Below are 26329 nucleotides of genomic sequence, written 5' to 3' on the forward strand. Positions count from 1 at the left end.
TTTCATGCAAATTATTACACCGAGATTCTCAGAAAGAAGGTTCTAGTCAAAAAGCTGAGAAAAAAGACTTCACTTCCCTTTTGAAATCCTCACCGTTCAGACCTCGTTATAGTTACCAAGACCTATTCGTAATATTTTCGTTCGATTTTATATGTTTTATTTGTGAGCCAATATTTTAGGCTATTCTATTTGTTACTCGTAAATCTATGTTCATCAATCGATAAATTAAAAAGTTTAAAGTTAAATTATCCCTTAATTAATTTGGTGAAGGAAATATTAAATTAAAATTCCCCACGTGCTGAGACCGAAGCCTGGATTGCTGCCGATCAAACGATTTTGATCTAAAGAAGAAAACCACGACCGTCAAGGAATTTCACGTGAGTTATAAGTTTAAAGGGGCCCCAATCTACGCTTCGAAAAATATTACAGTGCAGAAAGATATAAAGTTTTCTTCGTTAAATTATTGGCCACGCCGACAAGCGCTTATTAGTTATTAAGAGCCTAGAATTTATTCGATATTGAATTTATAAGAACTTGTAGTTGATTAACTATCCTCCGCTGCCAGAACCACGACCCCGAACAATTTTAAAAAACATTTTTAATTCATTTTTCACTATTTTTTTTTTCAATACTGTTAAATTTTATCAATTGTAAAATTCTGTCGAATCATGCATGGTATCATGCAAGTACAAGAAAATTGCTAATCATTTTTGTTAATGTTAAACCACTTTCAATCTGTAAATCATATTCTGAATCTGCACTGTGAGATCATATATTTTATTATAATATATTTCAATTTTGTTAATTCGTTTTCTGAGTTCGATTATTTCTTAAGCCTGTCAATTATTGTGTCTGATACGTTCTATATCATCAAGAACCGATCGAATACGATCATTGAAATAATTGAATTAAGCTGGATATTGGAACAGGTCTAAGTGGATGTATTGTGTGGGGTCAGAACGAGGTATTTATTCTCTATCCTTACCTGCTCATATATCAGCTTTTATCTGTTACCAACTTCGACTTAGGAACGAATACATCAATTGTATAGCAGATGCAGCCGGAGATCATATAATTTCTTACAATAGAGCTTAAAACCCGGCAAGACTCTGTCCTCGAAATATATTCTGAACGATATTTGGTCCAAGTACCGTATTTTAATCCTTCAGAACTTATTAGAGACGCAGTCCCGTAAATTATCTACATCGGGATTTTTGCTCGACCTGTATGATTTTATATGCTCATTCATCACAGGTAATAATTTTAAGGTATCCGTATTCAGTGTTTAGCAACCGCTATACTACTTATAAAAAGTTCATCGCCATACAATCTGTCATAAGAAGAATCAAGGGTGAGCGAGCATTCAGGCCTCCTGCGATTCCGACAATTGTATTGAATCTTGTAGTGAACCAAGCAGTCTGGTGTCCACTTAGCGTCCACGCACGCCGTTACAAAATTTATAACCTCCACACCGTTGATTCAGTGCAAGATTCACCCTACGTGTATCGACCTATCCTCGGAGGCGAGAGTGACTCCCCCAGGAAAAGCTTTACATGATTATACATGATTGTGTGAGGCGTGTAAAAAAAACGCTTTACAGTATCAAGTTGAAATGATGATGTATCATGTGTGGTGATACTGTATCATTTATGGTGATACCATAGAGAAAAGATAGCATAAGAAGATATTCCATTCTTGAGAAGATTATCCCTAGGAATCATTAAAAGATTGGAAGTTTTGTATCAAATTATGATGTTGTGTATCAAGTCAAGTTGAGATGATGCTGTATCATTCTGTGGTGATACTGTATCATTCATGGTGATACCATAGAGAAAATATAGCATAAGAAGATATCCCATGTTTTATAGACTCCATTCAAAGTTTGGAAGATTTGTATCAAATTTTGGTGTTGTGTATCAAATCAAGTTGAGATGATGCTGTATCTTGTGTGGTGATACTGTATCATTTTGTGGTGATACTGTATTATTTATGGTGATACCAAACAGAAAATATATCCCATGGTTTATAGGATTCATTCAGAGATTGGAAGTTTTGTATCAAATTATGTTGTGTATCACGTCAAGTTGAGATGATGATGTATCATCATAAATAAATGGCGATTTATTGTTTCTATGATGATAGATTATTATGATTTGCTGAAGGTATAGGTGAAGTTATAAAACGAAGATTTTGTCTTCAAGGAATTATATTTAGGATATTGATATTTTTGTCCTTGAAATAAAACAATTCTCAGTCGAAAATTTTGTGCAAATCTCCACATTGCAAGGCTTAAGAATATGCATGAGCTGTCTTAATCATTCATAGAGTATTTGGGTGTGTTATGAAGGCAGTGGGGGGGTTGAAATGGTGCCCCAATTTTTGGGATGGGGTTGGATCATAATTCGTGCTGTTTGTCATGCGAGGCTGCGTTTTTTTGGGGGTCTGGGTTTCGTTCAATATTAAGTTCTCTACAGTTCTCTTGAATGGTCTGGTTCGATAGTTCTGTACAGCTAATTATAATGAAAATCGGGGACCGAGCTCCGCTCTGAAGTACAAAAGCAAAAAAAAATATTACGAAAGAAGAAATTAATATTACGAAAGAAGAAATTATAATATCATTTATACAGAAATGTTCTACCTAATCACAGTAAATTGAGATTAATTCCCAGAAGAATGCAAAAATTTCCCTCACAAAGGCCCAGTTGCACAAAAGCCGGTAAAATTTTAATCCTGATTAACTTTACGTGAACCAAATCAGAGAAGACCATTTCAAAAAGATGGATCTTCTGGAATTAATCAAGATTGAAAATAACCCTGATTTTTTGCAACCGGCACTAAGTACCTGATTGAATGATTACAAAAGTTCAACAGCTGAGTCATAATTTTGACACAGTCCCACACACATGAACTCGCTCACTCACTTCCATCACCAACAGACGACGAAATAATTATTATCATCTGTTTTTCCAAAGATGAATAATAATTATCCTTTTAATGTCCTTCAGCGAGTTTTCTCAGGGATGAGACCTAGTGCAATCGAATATTTATATTATAAACCTACTATGTTCTGAATTTCGTGAGAATCGTTAGAGCCGTTTTCGAGATCCGGTGAAATACCAACATATAAACATATAAACATCTAAACATATAAACAGAAGTTGCTCGTTTAATAGTATAGGATTTCAATTCTAGTACTCTACAGTTGAAACACAATTGAAATTATCACGTAGCTACACTTGAAAATGGATCTTGAAGTGTTGAAACTATAGTGAGGTCCACGTTATAATGGCAGTGGAGAAACATCCATAGATTATCATCCATCAACAGTTTCATTGTACTGCAGTTATTAGATTTAAAATGATGTATTTCCTATTTTTAGAACTCGTAGCTGGAGCTCAAGGCTTCTTTTTCCAGTCACGCCAAAAACTATTGTATTTAATTATTGACCGAGCGTAGTGAGGTCTAAGATTCAAGTCGACGGTTTGCCATTTCTCTTAATGTTTGAATGTTTATATGCTGCGCATTTACGGCGAAACGCGGTAATAGATTTTCATGAAATTTGACAGGTATGTTCCTTTTTAATTTGCGCGTCGACGTATATACAGGGTTTTTGGAAATTTTGCATTTCAAGGATAATATAAAAGGAAAAAGGAGCCTCCTTCATACGTCAATATTAGAGTGAAAATCAGACTATAGAATTATTCATCATAAATCCGCTGACAAGTGATTACACCGATGTGTGGAGAAGCCAGTCTATTACTGTATTTGTATAAGGTCTATAGTTTAAATCAGGTACTTGTGGATGAGAATACTGCGTGAGGTCTACTGTTCACAGAACTACTAGCTATTTATATTTGTAAAAATATTTCTTGTATTTGGCAATTTGTTTAGGAGAACTAGATAGGATAAAAACGTTGCCAAACCTCTGTCTTGTCAATGCCTTCTATAGACGGTAGCTGATACCGGTTTATTCATGTAATGTTAACTGTTTATTCTCGTTTAAAATGATCAATTATATTTAATTAAGCAAGAAATTATACTTTACAGTGATTTCATAATGAATTTTCATAATTAGGATGTAATATTTTGTTAAAAAATTATCAATTCTACGTTTTTAAAAGACGATCTGGCAACAGAACAGAGCGAGAAAGAGATGGCGCTATCCGTTTTGTTGAATGATAGACAAGGATAGTAATACAATTACTAATCAAACACTGCTATTATAACGTGGACATCACTATAGTTGTGTTGTAATAAAATAAAGGGTATTTGATCATTTTCATTGTACTTTAATCCTAAACATGTTTATTCTCCACAGTTATTTTGAATGTTGTGGATTAATAGTTAGTTACAATTCATTTTATAATGGGTAAATATTACTGTATATGAATGAGATTCTGAGCAATTCCACTATACAATAAATAATTTCAATAAAAAATTATCAAATTAACACTTTGCACAGAGATGTTGTGGAATTTCTCCATATGAAGGTGAAATAAAAAGATGTTGTCTACCACTGATGATGATGTCAAGTGCATCGAAACTAGTTTGGACTCAAATAAAAACTTTGTGGAATTGACAACATCTTTTTATTTCACCTTAAAAAATTATCACATAATGGATCTTGAAATGGGTTCAAAAAGGTTCAATAGTTCTTTTGAATGATTTAGTTCAATTTATAGCTCTGTATAGTTCATTATAATGAGTTCAGTTGCTCTCTAAAGTTGCTTGAAGTAGATTTTAGTTTGATAGTTACATAATAGTACAAGTTTTCAGAATAGTTTTGTTCCCATAGTTTGTTTTTCGGTACTTCTTCAAAAAAATTTTCTATAATATTTCCTTATTTAGTTATAATAATGCAAACTATTTCTTCTATGTTTGGCTTAGAAGCATCTACATTTTAAAATCAACTTTGAGAAAATAATTGAGGGCTGACAATTCTGTAAAGTAAAGAACTTCAAGACTTAACCTATTTCGGACTATGTGTAACCTTATCTAAATTTGGGAGAGGAATAGCACAAGGTTATTATTCCTTATTTTTCCTCTCCCTATCATTTCGATGATGTACTTATTGTATCAATGAATAAAGAATAAAGTTTGGTTCATTATTTCGCTTTCATTAGGATGTGTATGACTAAAAATTCATCAATGAAATCAATCAGTTTGGTTTTTGTTTTAACGGAAGTTTCATTATCAATCTATCTAAATTTGAAATTCTTTGTTTTATTCTGATTCATAGTTTCAGATTGAAGATTTGGTGTTGAAATTGAGGTGAACATGGCCTGCATAATGTTTGGACGATTTGTGACAAAATCAGGAAATTGAAGAAGTTTTGGGCAATAGCCTGTTTTTTCTTTTCCGACTATTGTATTGTTCGCTCTATCTAATAAATAAATAAATAAATCATCGTGACTATTATTAAGTTCAAGTGCTTCAATGTAAAGTTCAATCAATAATATTAAAATAAATGTCAATGATTTATTTTCCATTTACTTCATTGGCTGTAAAGATTTGCAGTAGTACAGTCATGATTTAAATGCAAAAATTGATTGTAGAAATTTGTCCTTCACCTTCATCTGGAGATTCAGGAATCCTGTTTCTTCGTATTCCATGTTTTTGAAACTTCAATTAAAAGTTTATTCCAATTTAATTTTGATTCACTATTCAAACTATTTCATTCATACATTCCGTTTGTTTGAACTTCCTACACCATCCAACTGTATTGGGAGCGGTCTACCTGTTCTGTTATGTATAATATACCTTTTCTGTTAATCTATACTATAATATACCTGTTTTGTTAATCTATACTATAATAAAGGAAAGAACTGGCTTATACACTTACGGGAAAGGAGAATTATGTTTGACGCATCATCACGTCTCAACTACTCAACTGATTAACTTGAAATTTTGCATATAGATTCTCAATTAACCGAGGAAGGTTCTAGGCCTATTTTCTATTCGTCAAGTTTTCAGTTTGTCCAGTTTTTAAATAGACCCTTGTGAAGCATGAGTTACCTACTAGTGTATAATATACCTTCTCTGTTAATTAGGAATAATTTAGGTTAGCTGGTGTCACAGTTATTCATAGATGAATTTTATAGAGGTTGACTTTTATAGAATAGAGGTTGATCGTTTATATCATAACGTGTGATATCATAACCTCAACATTTGGACAACATTAACTTTTTATCAAAATTTTTTGAGAGAAAATAGGACAGGCTCAGCCTATTTTTTCCTTCAATGTCATAATTATGTTATGATTGTAGTATTTTGTACAGTAAATAAATTAATATTTTCTGAATGAATGAAATTAATAGGTAAAACGTATGTATTGTTTGAAACTTTTTATGCTGAATTTTTAAGTTGAATACTCTATCAACTTCTTCATCAACTACTGTGAGTCATGCTATATTATAGCTCTGGTTTGAGGGCTCGAAAACTCCACTATTCACTTAGCAATTAAAATTATTAGTGTGAATGATAATAAAAAATTAATTTCTGGAATTCATCATTTTTCTCAAAAACGTCAATTTTTTCTGTAATCAAAAACCTGCACTTGAATTTTCAGGCTTTAAAACTGAAACATGTCTTGAATAATGAAAAATATATTTTGAAAACGGGTAGGCCTACTTTGATTTTCAATTTTTATTTTAATACAAGTAGCCCTTAGTGAACTTTTGAAAACTCTCCTATATTTTCTTACTTTAAGGCCCCAAGAAAATCTTGTAATGGTCTCAAATAAACCCAACTAGTATCCGTGTATCATTCTTTTTATTAATTTATTTCATTTATTTATTTATCGTTCAAAATACTACAATCATAATTTAATTATGACATTGGATGGAAAAATAGGCTGAGCCTGTACTCCAAAAATTTTGATAAAAAGTTAATGTTGTCTGAAGTTTGAGTTTATATTTCAAAACACGTTTAAATTAATGTTAGCCTAATAAAAATTTCAAATTTTGCAATTTTAAACTGCTTTAAGCACTAATACATGTTCCTTGAAACCCTCTAAGATTTTTCCTGTAATCAAAAAACCAAATATTTTCTTACTTCAAAACCCCTAGAAAATCTCGAAAAAGTCCCAAATAAAACTAACTAATGGTCGGTTGTAATAAACTTTTTATAATAATTCAAAACACATATGAGGGTTGAGGTGAATGAACCGTGTGTTGTTAGATGTGGCCGTTCACACAGAAATCACGTGACGGGCGAGCGTCGCGACGCTGACTGCCTGCAAGCGTCCAAGTTCAGGCGTCGCCAAGTCGCTCTAATTCCGATCGAATACCGCGCATGCGTAGTGATCTGTAAATTGCGCATGACGAGAAGGTCCCTGGCTGCCTGGTTTGAAAACCATTTCGCCAACAATAACAGGGGCCATCTCGTCGTGCACTACCTATAGCTGCAACTGGAGATTTGGGATATCTGTTGCTTGGTGTGATACATAAAGCACCGATTTCCAATTAATTTCTGCTATAGTGAGGTCCACATTATAATGGCAGTGAAGAACAACGTTGCCGATCCTCTGTCATGTCAATGCCTTCTATAGACGGTAGCTGATACAGGTTTATTGATGTAATATTAACTGTTCATTCTCGTTTAAAATAATCAATTAATATAGGGGCACCGATGTTCGTTCGTTATTTTTATTTATTGATAAACAGAACACAATTCTCTAAAATGATCGTTTCAATTTTTATTTCACAGCTGGCTATATTATGTAATCTTATGAATTTCGGGGATGCGATATTTTGTTTTTTACATACTCACTCGCCAACTCACTTTTTTACTATCCACAGCTGTTTCAGCCAAGGATGAATTATCCTTTTAATGTCGTTCAACGAGTTTTCCCGAGGATGAGACCTAGTGCAATCGAATTTTCATATCATAAACCTACTATGTTCCAAATTTCGTGAAAATCGTTCGAGCCGTTTTCGAGATCCGTTGAACGTAAATAACCAGATATAAAAATATATACAAATATACGGAAATTGCTCGCTTAATATAATAGGATATTTTATTAAGCAATAAATCATATTTTTCAATAATTTCATAATGAATTTCCATAATTAATATGACTTTTTTTGTTAGTTTATTAATAATTCTACATTGTTAAAAGACGATCTGGCAACAGAGCAAAGCGAGAAAGAGATAGCGCTATCAGCTTTGTTGAATGATAGACAAGGATGGCAATACCATTGCCAATCTAACACTTCCATTATAACGTGGACCTCACTATAGGAAGAAATAGAATAGGCCTACCCCATTGGTTCTTATGAGATCTAAAGGTGCGTACAGAGATACACGCGCCGCGAACATGAGCAATTCACTTTTAATCAGCTGACTATATCTGTATTTTTACAGAAACGCTATAAGATATATATATAAAAAGCTTGGCATCAGCTGATTAAAAGTGAATTGCTCATGTTCGCGGCGCGTATATCTGTACGCACCTTAACACACGTTGATAGTCTGACTCTTACCTATTCATCTATCTGTAATTTATAATAAAGGAAAGAATTGGTTTATACACGAAAGGGATAGGAAATTCACGAATGACGCATCATCACGTCTCAACTACTCTATTGATTAACTTGAAATTTTTCAGATTGATTCCCAATTTACCAAGGATGGTTATAGGACTATTTCAAATTCTTGAGGATTTCAGTAGGTCAAGTTTTTAAGTAGACTCTTGCGAAGCACGGGTTGCCTGCTAGCTCTTTATATTGGTCTCATCTTTACATTTGTATCTCAATACAGTATATTATACTATATTACTGTATAATACTCTAATATCTTATACTCTATTAATATCTAAAGGTGCGTACAGATTTACGCGCCGCGAACATGAGCAATTCACTTTTAATCAGCTGATGCCAAGCTTTTTATATCAATATCTTATACCGTTTCTGTGAAAATACAGATATAGTCAGCTGATTAAAAGTGAATTGCTCATGTTCGCGGCGCGTATATCTGTACGCACCTTTATATACTCTATAATACTGTAACTGAAGGCTGTGCAAAGGCTAAAAAAAACCTTCTACTCGTGATATTTTCCAAAGTTTTTCGATTTGTATATCATCAAGCTATCAAAATGAAAAAGTTTTCTCAGGGAAACATTTTTTTACGATCATTACTTTTTGAGATATGAGCGCCTAAAGATTAAATTTTTGGGACTGAACATTTCAAATTCGGTAAGAGATAAATCCATGAGATTTAGAGGATAGGTTCTTCATGGTATTGTTGATCTAGTAAAACAAAAATTTTCTGAAAATATCAATTTTTAAGATAGTAATTCAATTTACTAAAAATAACCAAAAATTACTTTTAGTTGAGTACTTCATGGTATTGTTGATCTAGTAAAACAAACATTTTCTGAAAATATCAATTTTTAAGATAGTTATTCAATTTACTAAAATAACTTTTAGTTGAGTTATTTTTGGTAAATTGAATCACTTTTTCAAAAATTGATATTTTCAGAAAATTTTTGTTCTATTAGATCAACAATACCATGAAGAATCTATCCTCTAAATCTCATGGATTTATATCTTACTGAATTTGAAATGTTCTGTCCCTAAAATTCAAACTTCAGGCGCTCATATCTCAAAAAGTAATGATCGGAAAAGAAATGTTTTCCTGAGAAAACTTTTTCATTTTGATAGCTTGATGATATACAAATCGAAAAACTTTGAGAAATATCACCAGTAGAAAGTTTATTTTTAGCCTTTGCACAGCCTCAATACCGATCTGCATCTATACAGATTGCAGATTGTATTGATACTGTATCAATCTTGAATACTCCTACAACATTTACTGTATCACTGTGTATGTTGAATACTACTGCAAAATGTATGCTGTATCATGTATCTCTTTGTATTATGTATCAAGGATACAGTACAGTTCTGCTAGTACAGTAGCCTTCTCACCCCATCTCATTCGATTAAACTTGGGGTGGTTCTTCGAGTCCATTCAGTGTTGCCCAATCTCTCATATCCGACAGCCGTTTCTCGTTTATTGGCAGTGAAATTAGCTTGTTTTCGGCGTCGATTTGTCCTGAAAAGGGGGTTCTTGTGCCCCCTAACCACCCCTAAAAGGTTCTTTTGTCTCCCTGGCGTCATAGGGTGGCTGTCTCATAAAGCCGGGCTGCTATTTATGATTGTTGTTGTTGTTTGTGTAGTAGTTTATGACAGTGACGTCACAAGGTTGTGAATTGAGGTTAGTTTCTTGTCAGACTAAACGGTTTTCTAATGTTTTTGAAAGTTGTTGCATTGTATCATAGATAAAAGAATACTTTAGTGTAAATACTTTCCGTGGAAAAGGATATTCTCTGATTCAAAACAAATCGTTTATTGCACATAAAAATTATGGTACAATAAATAATCTTTCTAAATAACAGATTGTATTAAAAGATTGATGATGTAGATCAAGTAGATTGAAGATGTAGGTCTGTAGGTCTCATCATACAGACTTATGCGTCACGAACACATGCATATATTATACATTCCCTTGAAAATATTTGCTGAATATTTATGCGTTTTATCATCGATTTTATGACGTATTCTCTTATGATTCTAGATATGTGATCAATATTGTCTAGTGTTTATTCTACCATTTTCCATAGTAATTTTCAATAAGTGAGAGTAGTACTTTTCCGTGAAGCTATGTGACGCTGGTAGTCTCTCATACTGTCTTACACTCTCACCTGGCCAAAACAGTAATAATCGACAGTAGTCGGTTTGAGATAACAAAAACCGGCTTGAGTTTGCCGGTCAGATAGCCGAGTTAACTAAGGCGTTGCACCCTTCAGTCTGCTAATGCTACCTGGGTTCGAATCCCGCCGAATCCCATCGATCAGGCATGGACGTTTGTTCATCACATAACTCACCCTCGCACTTCCCATTACCCACACACAACCTCATGTGGGCATCATACACAAGAAAAAAATTTGGAACATGAACAATTATTACTAATTTTAATCAAGCCGATTACTGATGTCGACTACTGTCTATTATTACTGTTTTGGCCGGGTGAGAGTGTAAAGGTGTGTACAGATATACGCGCCGCGAACAAGAGCAATTCACTTTTAATCAGCTGATTATATCTGTATTTTTACAGAAACAGTAAGATACAGATATAAAAAGCTTGGCATCAGCTGATTAAAAGTGAATTGCTCATGTTTGCGGTGCGTAAATCTGTACGCACCTTGAGAAAGGCGTAGTATGAGAGACTACCAGCGTCACATAAATTCACCAAAAACAATTACCTGGACTATCAGCTCGAGTTAACATTGGGAATTGGAACATAAACGTCCTATACCATCGGATATCTTACTATGCTATCTTTTCTCTATCACATTATTTACTGACTATGCTATCATTTCATATTTATTGATAATTCCATTGTTTTCTAACAGTTTTCCTTCACTTTGTCTGTTCCAGAATCCAGCCACATAATGCCTGCAACCAATGATACAGCCGTTGTCACAGAGCAGCCTACAAAAGAGGTGGAGACAAAATCGACAACAAAAGAAGTGGAGAAGGAGAAACCACAAGTAGCTGAGAAGAAGGTGGAAGAAGGAGACGCCGATAAAGCAGCGGGTGGAGATGGGGAGAACGGTGATAAAGCTGGTGGGAAGGAGGAGAACGGTGATAAATCTGGTGGGGATTCAGGAAAAAAGGTGGACGAGAAGGCGGAATCTGGTGGGGATGTAGAAGAAAAGGTGGAGGATACAGGAAAAGGGAAAGAAAATGGTAGCGGGGAGGGAAAAGTGGAAGAAAATGGTAGTGGGGATGTGAAAAGTGAGAAGGGTGATGATAAACCGGTGGAAAAAGTTAAGACTCCGTCAAAGGAGGACTACGAAACAGGTGCGTCACTTTTGGCTCAGGGTAAACGACATCTGTACGTCAAAGATTTCCCATCAGCTGTGACCACTCTCAGCTTGGCCTGCGCCAAAATCAGTGCCGAACATGGGCAGTTGGCTGATGATTGCGCCGATGGGTACTATTACTACGGTAGTGCTCTCCTGGAATTGGCTAGGGAAGAAATGGCCGTGCTAGGCGAGCCTGAAGCCAACAAAGAGGGTGAAGAGGAGGGGGATGATGATGAAGAAGAGGGTGAGGGTGAGGAGGAGGGTGGTGCGGATGAGACACTGGAGGCTAGTAAGGTGGAGGAGGAGGGAGAGAAGAAAGAGGGTGAAGGGAAAGAAGGTGAGGAGAAAATGGAGGAAGGTGAGGGAGGAGAAGGAGAAGCAAAGGAAGGGGGAAGATGAAGAGAATATGAATGTGAATGATCTTCAACTAGCCTGGGAGATGTTTGATTTGGCGAGGGTTATCTATGAGAGACAAAACGACGAGAAGAAGCTAGCGGACACATATTTGAAGTTGGGTGAAGTCGCTATGGAATCTGAGAACTATGACGGTGCCGTACAAGATATGAACAAATGTTTGACCATCCAGCACAAAATTCTGTCGGCCGACAACCGCGCAATCGCCGAAACTTTGTTTCAGCTCGGTGTTGCCAGTTCTCTCTGCAACCAGTTTGAGGAAGCCATCAAGTATTTCACGAACGCTGGAGTCGTGTTGGAACGCCGCATCAGGACTTTGACATCTAGCAAAGCTGTGGATCCCGAGGTTGTCAAAAAAGACCCGTTTTACACCGTGGAAAAGGAGGTGGCCGAGTTGAAGGCGCTGTTGCCCGAGATTAAGGACAAAATCGCTGACATGGAGGATTTCAAGCGGGAAGCGTTGAAGGCGCTGAGAGAGGACCTTGGAAACCGGTTGGCTGGCAACAAAGATGGCGGCGCGTCTACGTCATCTGCGGCCGGCGGGAGTGGCGCGGCTGAAGGTTCCAGTTCTGCTGTGTCAGCAGCTTCTCCCAGCAAAGCGAGCGGGCCTGTTAATGATATCTCTCATCTCGTTAGAAAGAAAAGGAAAGCTGAGGAAGTGGTAAGTGAGAAGGAGACAAACGAAGCTAAGAAACCAAACGTTGAGACAACGTCTTCATAAATTGAGGATTGATATGTCGAGGACTGAGAAGTTTTGTTGAGGATGGAAAACTGTTTAAAACTAAATGATTATGTTGAAGATTGGATGAATTTGTTTAAGGCTAAATGGTTGTGTTGGAGACTAAGGACCGTTTGCACAGAGGGCGATCAAATTTTAACCATGATTAATTCCACGTGAACCAATCAGAGAAGGCCTTATAAATAAGACGGTTTCGCTGATTGGTTGTCGTTAATCACGATTAAAATGTAACCGGCTTTTGTGCATCGGGCACTAAGTGTTTTTTGAGGATTAAATAAATTTGTTGAGGACTAGATGGATCTGTTTGAAACTAGATGATTTTGTTGAAGATTGGATGTAAAACTAGATGATTTTGTCGAGCATTAAATGAGTCTCTTTAGGGTTGAATGATTGTGTTGGAGACTTAGTGCCAGTTGCACAAAATCCGGTTAAATTTTAAACGTGAATAATTCCATGAGAACCAATCAAAGAAGCAGTCTTTTCAAAAACGCCTCTGGTTCTTGTTAAATTAATCACGGTTAAAATTTAACTAGCTTTTCTGCAACCGGGCCTCAGTGATTCGGTTGTAGGTCAAGTGATTGTTTTGTAGACTTATGCCCGGTTGCACAAAAGCCGGTTAAATTTTAATCCTGATTAATCTCACGAGAACCAATCAGGGAAACTGTCTTTTCAAAAAAGCCTCTGGTTCTCGTGAAATTAATCATGGTTAAAATTTAAATGGCTCTTGTGCAACCGGGCCTTGATGATTTTGTTACTGTATAAACTAAATGGAACTGTTTAGGACGATATTAATGCTTATGTTGTAAGTGAATGATTTGGTTGAAAACTCAGTGAGTCTGTTGCAGGTCAAGTGATTTTGTCAGTCTAGATAATTTTGTTGTAAACTAAATGGATCTATTTAGGACGAAATTAAGGCTTCATTGTTTGTGAACGATTTCTTGAATACTCAAGGAGTAAGGGGTGCTTTTTAGAACTTTCATAACCAGCACAGTATCTAAATGATTAAGTTGGAGACGAGATGAATCTGTGTAGCCCTTAATTAATGCTTTTTTGTATGTTTTACCTATTTATTGATAAGCACACGTGATAACTGGTGCATTTTTATTATTGTAACTTTTTTTGTCTAGTTGTTCTATATTTTTGAGAATGTAGGATCGTGAGGCTCAACTCACACTTACGCGACTCAGGTCGAGAAGAGACTCGACTCTAGTCTAGAGCATGTGTTTTCAAATGGTGACGTCGCGGAGACTAGAATCGACTGGTCTGAGTGTCACCATTTAGAAACACATGCTCTCGACTAGAGTCGAGTATCTTCTCGACCTGAGTCGCGTAAGTGTGAGTTGAGCCTAAGAGCTTGTTCACATGACAGCGATTCACGCTCGGTTGTCGCGCGGTTGGCAAATCGCTCGATTTGCCAGTCTCGTACACATGACAGCGATTCATGAGCGATTTGCCCTCGGTTAAGTCTGAGATTACAACCGCCGCGATTCGCCGGCGACTACTGAAACCGAGCGATGCATGTGTACGGCACCATGTGTTTCCCTATACCTGGCAACCGCTTGGTTGGTCAACCGCGCGACAACCGAGCGTAAATTGCTGGCATGTGAACAGGCTCTTAGACTAACTAACAATCACAATATCAAAATGAATATTCACTTATTTAACTTATCAATTATTATTTATCTGATTTGGATTTTCGTTAATAATTATTAATTAGCATTTGAATAAATGCAATATATCAGTAATTTCCTTCTGTTTATCTAATTTGTAATCATGATTCTTAGTTTGAACTTGAGTTATTTTTAATATGTAAACTTGAGCTTAATAATTAAATTACTATCAGATATCAATTTGTGAACTTCTTGCCAGAATTTGGTGAACTTTTTTTGGAATTTAATAATAATAAGCTGAACATCTACGGTATCCTCTTATTGAATTTGTGAAAATGACGCCAAAATAAGATAGAATGAATGTTTATTTCGCCAAAATTACATAGTTACAAAACATGAATGATACATACAAAATGCATAATAAAAATGTAAATTATAATAGATCTAAATGATTTGGCACAGCCAGCAAAGTTTAACTTGTGATGTTTCTAGCAAGGAATCAACAAACTTGATCAGGCTTGTAAGGAGCATGATATTGTTTATTCCAAGAATTTGCAATCAATTAGTTACTTGAGAATTGATTCCAAGATGTGGTGGGACCTTGTTTATTTGTAGAAACATTTTCAATATCAAAATAACATCACATTTAATGTAATGTCAAACAAATTCAATCAAATTACATCCACAGAATTAGTGTCACAATTTAAAACCGCTATCAAACTCAATTTAAATTTGTCGCTAGTAAATTTAAAAATGTGGTTAGCTTTTTGTCAATTTTGAGTCTATTTTAAGAAGTTTGAAGCCTTATTAATGTGGGAAAAGGCCAACTTACACTGTACATTGATAGCCTTATTCTTCACGATTGAGCTCTGTGTAGTAATTTATGTGTCCAGTGTGTGAGAGCCTTTTTCAGTATTATAGGACTCATGTTTTGTGAAACAGACCTCTGATTTAATATCATAAGAATGCATTTTTAAGAAGGATGAAATCTTAATTTTCTTGTAAGCTATGGATTCTATTGTAAATGTTTCTGTTATATTTTTGTTCATTCATACAATACAACATTCTGGAAGGAAGTCTTCAAGACTATGTGCCGGTTGCACAACTGTGGGTTAAATTTTAACTGTGATTAATTCCACGAGAACCTATCAGAGAAGGCGTTTTTGTAAAGACGGATTCTCTGATTGGTTCTCGTGAAATTAATCACGGTTAAAATTTTACTGGCTGTTGTGCAACCGGACCTATGTTTAATTTATATAGTTTTCATTACTTCTGTAGTAGCTGATAAGTAAAATAATTCACGTTTAGTTGTTAAATTGTGCTATGGAGATAAATTTCCATTCCATCTACTCATGTTGTAAAAATATCGCTGTAAATTAAAGACTGCCTTTTTAAAGTTTCTTGTTTTATTTCGAATTGTTCCCAATTTATAATGAAATTGTAAGTCGTATTTATAATGAATTTATTCGTATTAACGTATTTATTCTTTAAGAACGTTCTCAACTAAGCACATTTTGGTGTTTGCATGGTTGTTAATAACAGGAAAAAACTAGAAAGATTCTAGCTTGCTGCTTAAATGCGCTTTGCTAAGGAATTTTTTAAGAATCGTTTGTGAATACGGTACTTGATATAATAAAGTTTTAAGTAGGTATTTCATTTATACATTTAATCACATTTCTTTAAGGTACAGAATAACGCTGATGCAATACCATTGGTAGATATAATACTAAACTGCGTTTACACCAGTTATTAAAAAAATATTAATAACTTAATCCTGATAGATTATATTAGATTGAACGGAACTTGAAAAACACATATGTTCAGCATGTGTATGATAAGTTATGTTCAATCTAATGGAATCTATAAGGATTAAGTTATTAACATTTTGTTAATATCTTTGGTGTAAACGCAGCTTAAGGCAATCTTGTGCTATATTTCTTACAAATTTTAGGTGATGACACATTAATTCAACATTTTAAATATCCTCAGTGCCGGTTGCACAACTGCCGGTTAAATTTTAATCGTGATTAATTCCACGAGAACCAATCAGAGAAGCAGTATCATCAAAAAGGCCTTCTCTGATTGGTTCTGATCACGGTAAAAATTTAACCGGCTGTTGTGCAACTAGCACACTGTATTTAACTAATTAATAGAAGATTTGATGATTGCGATACTTTGTAATGAATTCAATTAATTGACCGAGCAAAGTGAGGTCTAAGATTCAAGTCGACGGTTTGGCATTGCTCTTAATGTTTGAATGTTTAAATGTTGCGCATTTACGGCGAAACGCGGTAATAGATTTTCATGAAATTTGACAGGTATGTTCATTTTTTAATTGCACGTCGACATATATACAAGGTTTTTGGAAATTTTGCATTTCAAGGATAATATAAAAGGAAAAAGGAGCCTCCTCCATACGCCAATATTAGAGTAAAAATCAGACTATAGAATTATTCATCATAAATCAGCTGACAAGTGATTACACAGATGTGTGGAGAAGCCAGTCTATTGCTGTATTTCCATAAGGTCTACTCGTAGATGAGAATACTGCGTGAGGTCTACTGTTCACAGAACTACTAGTTGAATACTATTATTTTAAGTAATCATAACATATGTTATGAGTCTTGATCAATAAATTGATAAGATGTCATATTTTTTCGCAAGATCTTTATTCATTTGAAGCATATCCATCAAAATCGATATTGCTTTTAACAATGTTCACAAAATACAATACAATTAAAACATGTAACATTAAAATTTCTTCAAACAAAATCTTAGCTGTATCATTTCTCAAGAATTTCAATCAAGAACCGCACAATACTCAACAAATAAAATTGGTTCCTATTTCGAAAGTGTTAAATAATAGTAGTTTCGAAAAGTAATTGTTTTGTTAGATCAAGTATGATGTAAAGTCCTTTGAATCCGGGGGACTTTGCACGGACTTACGAAGTCCGGGGGACTTGGTAAGTCCTGAAACGGACTTACGAGGAGCACGAATCAGCCGCAGCTCCTTTCTTGAGTTGCTTGAAAACACTTTTGATGACGTTTTCCAACGACTTGGCACCATCGCAGCTCAGCTTCTCTCCCATCTGCTTCTTCAAAACGTCGATGAATATTTTCTCTGTGTTCTGAAAATGAAAATGACCTGATTAAATTGAAAGAATCAATTTCCATTTGAAATACGGAGCTACTCTCAACGCATCTAGTATAAAATTTCTTGGTGTGCATTTAGATCCAAAGCTCACTTGGGAGCCTCATGTCAAATATGTAAGCACTAAACTGTGTAGAATGATCTATCTGCTGAGAAGCCTTGCTAATATGGTAGGTACCAAAAATAATATTATTTAAGGACAGCATACTTTTCTTTCTTTCACAGTCTCATGTCTTATGGTATTCTTCTATGGGGAAATTCGGCGCACATTAACGATATTCTCCTGCTACAAAAAAAGCCGTGCGAATAATCACGGAATCACTTTATTTAGAACACTGTAGGCCTTTATTCATAAATAATAAAATTCTTACAGTAATAAATCAGTACATATATTCTGTTTTTTTAGAATCTGCATCGTTATCAATTAAGAAATACTGTTCACTCTGTTAATACCAGAAACAATAGACAGATCTATATTCAATACCAAAGATTGTCTGAATCTCTTAAACAGTTTTGAAGCAGATGGGCAGAAGGTGTATAATAAGTTACCGCTACACCTCCAACAAACACCCCTAAAACTGTTCAAATTAAAGGTGCACGATTAGCTGGCAAAAAATCCTTTTTATAAATTAAGTGAATTTTACGAGAGCAGAATCAGCATACCTTAATTGTTTATACCTTTATTGTTAGCACGTATGAACTAGCTGCTTAATTTTGTGATATTGTCTTTGTTATTTGTAATATTTGGAAATGTAATCTAAATAGCAATGTAATAGTAACAATGTGTCTCTTAATGTGTGACTGTCTATTTCATGTTCTATTTGTGTGACTTTGTCTTGTGCTTTTTTGGCTGGCTGACAATAAAATTGAATTTATTTATTAGGTGAGTTTTAAATTATAATACGAGTAGAATTGGTATGTTGAAGATAATTGGAGGGTTGAAGATGGACTTGTTGAACTAATTAATGAATATTCAATTATGATAAAACGAAAATCCAAATTAAATGCTGTAAATCACCCCGAAGACTTCTGCTACTGCAAATATTGACAACATCAATTGCAGTAGCAGAAGTCTTCGGGGTGATTTACAGCATTTTCAATTCAATTCAATTTTCATTTATTGCCAATTAGAATATTCAAAACATATTACAAAATCTTTATAATATGACATATCATTAAAAATATAATATAAATAAATAAACATAATTACTTATACATATACTTGAATAAAATTAAAATTAAATCTAGGCATCACCAGCAAAAAGAAAATCTTTGCCCGCTGGTGAGAGTTGCAAAACAGTAAAAGAAAAACATAATATTTCGAAATAATGCAGAAAGTTAAAGTTAAATTTAACTAATAATTACAAAATTTTATAACAGCAGAATCATAAAAAATCAAACAAATATTGTGCAGAGAAAAGACTAAAATGAAAATAAAATAATCTAAATTAAATTGCTATATTTAAGGTAAAGAAATATTCCCTCTTAATTCACTCATTGACGCTCTTTTTACTAATTTTTAAATCGAAGTCAAAAGGTATTGCATTGATCAGTTTACTGCTTGTGTAAATTAGCTGTCTTCTAATCAATGAAAGTTTAGTAGAATAAACTTGAAATTCCTCTGTTACACCCGGTCTGATATGATAAGTGTTCTTGATCAACTTTGGGAAGATATTTTTATTTTTATTTAATTGAGATTTTCGTTTAATAATAATCATTCATTGAATAGCATTCGAATAAATGCATTTCCATCTAGCTGTTAACCCTGTTGTGAATATTTACAGAAGCATAAATCTACTGGTTAGTTTTCAGCCTCTAACTTTGGATTTTCCTTTAATAATAATTATTTATCGTTTAGCATTTAAATACATGCAATTTCAATTTACTATTTGATTAATTCAGATTGCAATTACCTCAAAATGCTTGGGTTTGACACACAGCTTGACATGTTTCTTGCCAATATCTGAAGCCATAGACTTGGCTTCGCACATGTCCTCTCCCATCTTTTTAATCACATTACCCATCTCATCCATCACGTTCTTCTTGAGATGCTCGCTGAACTTCTCATTCTTGAGAATATCGGTTGGGCATCGTCCAAACTTGGCGAACAGCTGGGCGTAGTCTGGATACTTCTTGAAAACTCTGCAAAACAACATTTCAATTATACACTAAACCATACGTCTATCCAATTTTATATACTTTCATCCAGTAGAAGTGTGAAAAAGTTATTCTTATTTCAAGTTTAGTAGTTCTGTGAATAGTAGACCTCACGCAGTATTCTCATCCACAAGTACCTGATTGAAACTATAGACCTTATGAAAATACATTAATAGACTGGCTTCTCCACACATCTGTGTAATCACTTGTCAGCTGATTTATGATGAATAATTCTATAGTCTGATTTTTACTCTAATATTGGCGTATGAAGGAGGTTCCTTTCTCCTTTTATATTATCCTTGACATACAAAATTTCCAAGAACCTTGTATATACGTCGACGTGCAATTAAAAAAGGAACATACCTGTCAAATTTCATGAAAATCTATTACCGCGGTTCGACATAAATGCGCAACATTTAAACATTAAGAGAAATGCCAAACCGTCGACTTGAATCTTAGACCTCTCTTCGCTCGGTCAACTAAATCATACGTCTATCCAATTTAATATATACATTCACACTTTCATTCAGTAGAAATGTGAAAAAGTCATTGTTTAAAGTTTAATTCAAATCTTTTTCCCAAAAAAATCATTACAATGATTTTTCAAGTAAAATACAATATAAAATGAGAAATGAAACACCATCAAATAGAATAAAATAGAAATATATTAAACGGGAAGTCCCTGGAATGTTCAATAAACCTTGACGCAGAGATTGAGTGAGAATTTATTTTATTTATTTAGTTATTTATTCTTTTCTACAATGAAGCACAGATCTGGAGAGAAAAACTAATCATACCTTGTTCTATTTCTCTCCCAAATTTAGGAAACATAAAAAGTCTAAATGAGGTCATGTCTCCTAGATTCCCACAAAAATGTCTATCCAAAAATATTTATACTAACCATTCTTTTGAATTTGGATGTTCTAAATACCAAAATAATAATAATTTTTAACACTCAGTTATTTTTAAGATAGAGAATATTCACTTATTAGAGAAATTTTAAACATGAACCGAAAGCCTTCATGTTCAATGATTAACAATAGTGCAACAAAATAATAATGGGATAACATGCAACTCAGTTATGTTATCTAACATTAATTGAGAATATTGGGAAGAGAAACAGGGAGTGAGGAAGGGAAGAGAAAGCAGCAGAGTAGATGCATAAGGGAAAGAAAATAATAGTTGAAGATTACATTTGAAAAAAAAACATGAGAAGTCTTAATACTAAGCTAGGAGGAAATTTCTCTACATAAAAGCTACTTGTACTAAAATTTCATTGTTTAAAAACATCCTTGTTTGAGATTAATCATGAATTAAAATTTAGACTTGTTACTAATCAGAGAAGGTAGGCATTGACCAAACTTTAACATGAAAATGATACATTTTATTTATGACTTCAATTCATAGATCTTAGCCTACATGAATAACTTCAGATACCAATACTAGATACAAAGCTTATAATTTGTTTTCCTAATTCAATTTAAACTACTTGTTCACTTGTGGACTTGTTTACTTGTTCACTTGTGGCCATACCTATGACCACGCCATGAACAGAAACTCATCATTATTATTATCATCATTATCCAGACAAAGTAATAATTTAATATTTGTGAAATATTTCAAATATTTTTTATCTTACTCAGTGAAAATCGCCTTTGCATAGCATCCCTTGTTCCTGTCAATTTCACACCAGGCTTCCTTCACATTGGCTAAATCTTTTGGTGAAGGCTCCTGAAATTTAATTGGAAATGATCAAATTCAGCAGTTTCAACAAATTGAACGAAAAAGACTAAGAAATTGTCAAAAAACCACTGATTTATTGATAATTAGAAATACCGGTTTCGGTTATTACACCATTGTCAATCTGAGATTTTTGAAAATCAATTTCTTAGTCTTTTTCGTTCAATATGAATAATTACCACAATATCAACTTCTCAACTACACAAAAAGTTTCAACGAACATAACAATTACATAATTTTATAACAACATTATTAAGGCTCTTGAAATTTAATTGGAAATATCAAATTTAGCAGTTTTAACAACAAAAATAACAATTACATAATTTTACAACTAATTTATAAGAACAAAACTATTATTTGGCTAAAAAATATTTATGTCTTTAACATATATTGATCTAATGATGAACATTATAATGCTATAGTGAAATTAAATTTATGAAGTCAGCACTAGATTAAAATTGGTTTTGCTATCCTTGTCTGTCAATAGACAAAAGAGATAGCTTTTCAAACTTGAACAATTTCTGTCTGGCGACTGCCGGTCATGGACTGAATATACTGAATCATTTTCTAGCTCTGAACTTTGCCAAATTATTAGCAAACAATATAAATAATGTATAAATATGGGGGTCAAGCCTACGATATTATTTGAACTTATGAGCATTTTATATTAAATCATTGAAAGTGATACAAACAAAATATTTTTAAATACAGTACAATTAAAGATAATATTATTAAGAATAATCAACAATATTCATATCAGATCAGACTAACTAGCATAACTTGAGTCACAGCTAAGTTATGTAGGTACTTCCATAGAGAAACAATAGCATAAGTAGATATCCCATGGTATAGGGCGTTTATGTCGCAACTTTTACTGTTATCTCAAGCTGATAGTCCACGTTGTTCTTTCTTGTGAAGCTTTATGACGCTGGTAGTCTCTCATATTGTGCCGTTCATATACTCTTACCCGGTCAAAACAGTAAAAATCGTCAATAATCAACAGTAATCGGCTTGAGATAACAGTAAAAGTTGCGACATAAACGCCCTATACCATGGGATATCTACTCACGCTATTGTTTCTCTATGGTACTTCTCAATCAAGCTATTATTAGCTTTCTTTCTCATTTTAATTTTTTGACGAGTCCTTGCGGTCTTTTTGGTTACATTATTGATCTAAAATACTCAATACTTAATACTTCAATAATTTTTAATTAATTATAATTGATTTAATTTAATTTTAAATTATTTTCTAATTTAAAAATGATTTTTGTGTGTTTTGAATTGTAAATTGAGTGTGTAATTGATGAATGTTAAGTGACACATAACCTAGCTACATTTGGACTGTTGTACAAATTAGAATTGGAACCGTTTTGGGCTTATAAGCCTGTGGTACTTTTCTGTACGTTGTGTAATTATGAATGATTAAATAAATAAATATTTTAGAAGGTGGTGGAAACGGGAAAGAGGCAACAAAAAAAAAGTGTGACCTTGCTGAATCAGGTCTGGTGTCAGAGTTTTCAGGTCGCAACTGATCAATTTCAGGGCCTCTGACATGCAACAATGCCTCGTTATATAGAAGCCATCTATCCAGTAAACTGGTTATGAATAAAGAATAAAAAATTAAGGGATTCAAACTTTTCCTTCTAATGACTTTATAACGTGAATCTCATTATTTATCAGTCCTGAAATTGAATCTTCTAAAAAATGTTTTGATAATGTACTTATTGTATAAATGAGTTAAATAATTAAATTAAGCTACAAAAATTATTGTATAACAAATTAAATTAATTAGTCTAGTATTACCGGCGGAGGACAGCAATCTTTAGGTGGACAATCGGCCGAGAACAATCTTTGTGCCACGGTTTGTGCTGGCAAGTTATTCTGTAATGAAATTCTTCCGAACAAACTTCTCAGAACCAATATTTGCAGGCCACTCATTTTTTGTTTGTGAAAAATTTCAACTTTGGTATAAGTTTTGAAAAGTGTATAAGAATTGGTAGGTGCTTGAGATGATCAGAATATCACAAAGCCTCTACAAAACTGCAAATAATGGTCCAAGTTGTTTGATCTTACAAACACAGCTGGTTGGATATTTGGAAAAAAAATAGAAATTCTATTAAATCTGGGTTTATAGTGTGCCTATTTTACTGATGAAACATGTGGTATTCAGAGTATTTCAATGATTTTCCAATCAAAATAATTTTTAAAATAAAAATTCATTAGATTCAACTTTTTATCTCAGTTATAAATTATTTGAAAAATAAATTAAATAATCGCAAACTAATTTTAAAGATATGAACGCTTTTTGCTTGGGTATCCTGGGTTATCAGCCATCTACTATGTAGAAAGATTCATTACAATCTGTCAGTATTCTTTATAAGTAACATGAAATTGCTTTATAGTTTGCTTTGTTTAAGTGAAAAAGAATTTTTTCTCTTATGAGGGACTTTGAAAAAAAATTGTCAAGCTGAGTTTACACCAAAGCTATTGACAAAATGTTTATAAATTGTTCCTTATAGATTCTATTAGATTGAATGGAACTAGACAAACACATAAATGTTCATCATTTAAATATAAAGAAAATAAAAATCTCAGTACCCCTTTTTTTAAAATATTTTATCACAACATGTTTTGGTCATTTATGCCATTTTCAAGTGATATGAAGTAAAATTAAATGAATGAATTCATATCACTTGAAAATGGCATAAATGACCGAAACATGTTGTGATAAAATATTAAAAAAAAGGGTACTGAGATTTTTATTTTCTTTATATTTATATTACAAGTAGCCCTATACAGGAAAGAGATAAATGTTCATCATGTGTATGTATGATAAGCTATGTTCAATCTAATAGAATTTAAAAGGATTAAGTTATTAACATTTTGTTCATAACTTTGGTGTAAACGCAGCTTTAGTCAAAATATTGTGAACCATGTTTTTCAGATCTATTTCAATATTTGAACTTATTAGTTTAGCTTTAGATTATGATATTTCCCACTGACTCAAACATTCTTTAGTATTGGAATTTCTCATAAATTGATTACCTAATTATTTTCAGTTTAGAATTATTAGATATAGGAGTAAGTTTAGTCAATATTCAGTTTATTTAAACTTTCCTTTTATTTGTTTGTTGTTTTCTTCCTAGTTTTTAGTATTGCAGTCCATCTACAGAGCCACACAAAACAACCTATCTGCAGCCATCTCTAGTTATTTGTGTATTAATTGTTTTATATTTTGACGAAGTCTGTCTGGCGACTGCCGGTCATGGACTGAATATACTGAATTCCTCATCCAATTTTATTCTATTGAGGTATACATTATGATAGCAGTGGAGAGAAATAGAATAACAGGGTTGCCGTTTCTCTGCCTTGCCTGATCTTCATGGGGTAGCCTACTCGTCTTCTGGACTTGAGTTAAATGCCAATCAGAACCAATCAGAGAAGCCTTCTTTTATTTTTTCTCGTGGTAATCAATCTTGATTTAAACTTGACAGACTTTTGTGCGACCAATACCCTTAAGGCTCAACTCACACTTACGCGACTTAGGTCGAGAAGAGACTCGACTCTAGTCGAGAGCATGTGTTTCCAAATGGTGACACTCAGACCAGTCGATTCTAGTCTCCGCGATGTCACCATTTGAAAACACATGCTCTCGACTAGAGTCGAGTTTCTTCTCGACCTGAGTCGCGTAAGTGTGAGTTGAGCCTAAGTTGAATCAATTTATTGATGCATAAAAAAATATTATAACTTGTACATTAGTATTCTCACACTTGTACATGTTACTAATAATAATATTTATTAGTTCATTCATGCAATAGGCAGGGGTCGAAAGGATAGAGCTGTTTGCTTTATCCAATCACAGACAAGTACAGCAATATCAGGAAGGTAGGATAATAGCATAGCCACCTCTAATATTAGAGGTGGCTATGATAATAGTGTTGGCCATTCTCTGCCTCATCAATCTCAAAATGAGATCATACTTCATGTTAATGCTCTACTTTGCCACTGCCTTCTATAAAGGATATCTGATACTGGTATATCTGATGTAATATTAGCTGTTCATTCTTGTTAAAATTATCTATTTTATTTTTCTGTCTAAAAAATATATTTCCCAATAATTTTATAATAGCCTAAATTTACAAAATTGAGATTGAATAATATATTTTGTTAATTAATTATATTTCCACGTTGTTGAAAAACGATCTGATAACATTGCAAAGCTAAGAAAAGATTGCACTATCTGCTTTGTCGAATAATAGACAAGGATAGCAACATCAATGTTGATCAATATTGCCATTATAACGTAGATCTCACTATGGCTTTCTGAGCTCATATGCTTTCGGAAACATCGACAACGCTCAAGTATTTCGACGTAGAATTGTTCGATACAGTTTGGTTATGTTATGACAAAGGACGGTGAGATGAGTACTGAGTAAAAGGATTTGTTCTCAATAAGCATTTTGAAAATTCGAGTAAATTCCATATTTTATTTTGAAAAATTATTGTTTTCCTCATTTGAATACTCATTCAAATCAAATCCTCTAATTTGAGCTTTGGAGCGGTCAGCTGATTTTGGTTGACTACAGTATCGCAGTGGCAGTGCAGAGATGTGCTGTGGCTGTGGCAATATGGCCGTCAGAGCGTTCGTC

General features: G+C 33.7%; 3 protein-coding genes across 7 annotated transcripts in view; 1 reads left to right on the forward strand and 2 right to left on the reverse strand.

The window, feature by feature from the left end:
• The window catches only part of LOC111054535, a 91367-nt gene extending 84044 nt beyond the window's left edge, over positions 1 to 7323 (reverse strand). The window contains exons 1-2 of one of the 5 annotated variants that reach the window (XM_039434955.1): positions 7054 to 7323; positions 5571 to 5704 (exon numbers count right to left, since the gene is read on the reverse strand). The gene's annotated coding sequence lies outside the window, so the exon portion shown is untranslated. Of the gene's footprint in view, positions 1 to 5570; positions 5790 to 7053 lie in introns of all 5 variants that reach the window. The other 4 variants (XM_039434957.1, XM_039434954.1, XM_039434956.1 and 1 more) reach the window with 4 other exon arrangements.
• LOC111054534 (histone-binding protein N1/N2) overlaps positions 1 to 13861 on the forward strand; it is a 103753-nt gene extending 89892 nt beyond the window's left edge. Inside the window, 2 exon segments of the mRNA XM_039434953.1 lie at positions 11439 to 12238; positions 12240 to 13861. Of these exon segments, the coding sequence (XP_039290887.1) occupies positions 11453 to 12238; positions 12240 to 13004 (1551 nt within the window). The 5' untranslated portion in view covers positions 11439 to 11452 and the 3' untranslated portion in view covers positions 13005 to 13861.
• Positions 13862 to 17284: 3423 nt separating this feature from the next.
• Positions 17285 to 23816, reverse strand: LOC111054537 (myoglobin). The gene is made up of 4 exons (XM_022341591.2): positions 23484 to 23816; positions 21580 to 21671; positions 19697 to 19925; positions 17285 to 17760 (listed from the first exon to the last, which is right to left on the reverse strand). Exons 1-4 carry the CDS (start codon positions 23616 to 23618, stop codon positions 17614 to 17616), a joined length of 603 nt encoding a protein of 200 aa, XP_022197283.2. The 5' UTR covers positions 23619 to 23816; the 3' UTR covers positions 17285 to 17613.
• Positions 23817 to 26329: the final 2513 nt, after the last annotated feature.

This window comes from Nilaparvata lugens, chromosome 8 (genome assembly GCF_014356525.2).
Source record: "Nilaparvata lugens isolate BPH chromosome 8, ASM1435652v1, whole genome shotgun sequence".
Taxonomy (NCBI): Eukaryota; Metazoa; Arthropoda; class Insecta; order Hemiptera; family Delphacidae; genus Nilaparvata; species Nilaparvata lugens.

Excerpts from the sequence above, each read along its gene's own strand:
- LOC111054537 (XM_022341591.2), bottom strand. The coding sequence starts at position 23,618 with ATGAGTGGCCTGCAAATATTGGTTCTGAGAAGTTTGTTCGGAAGAATT. Across the intron at positions 21,672-23,483 it reads AAGATTGCTGTCCTCCGCCG|GAGCCTTCACCAAAAGATTT; the intron begins GTAATACTAGAC and ends ATTAAATTTCAG. Across the intron at positions 17,761-19,696 it reads TCAAACCCAAGCATTTTGAG|AACACAGAGAAAATATTCAT; the intron begins GTAATTGCAATC and ends TTTCATTTTCAG.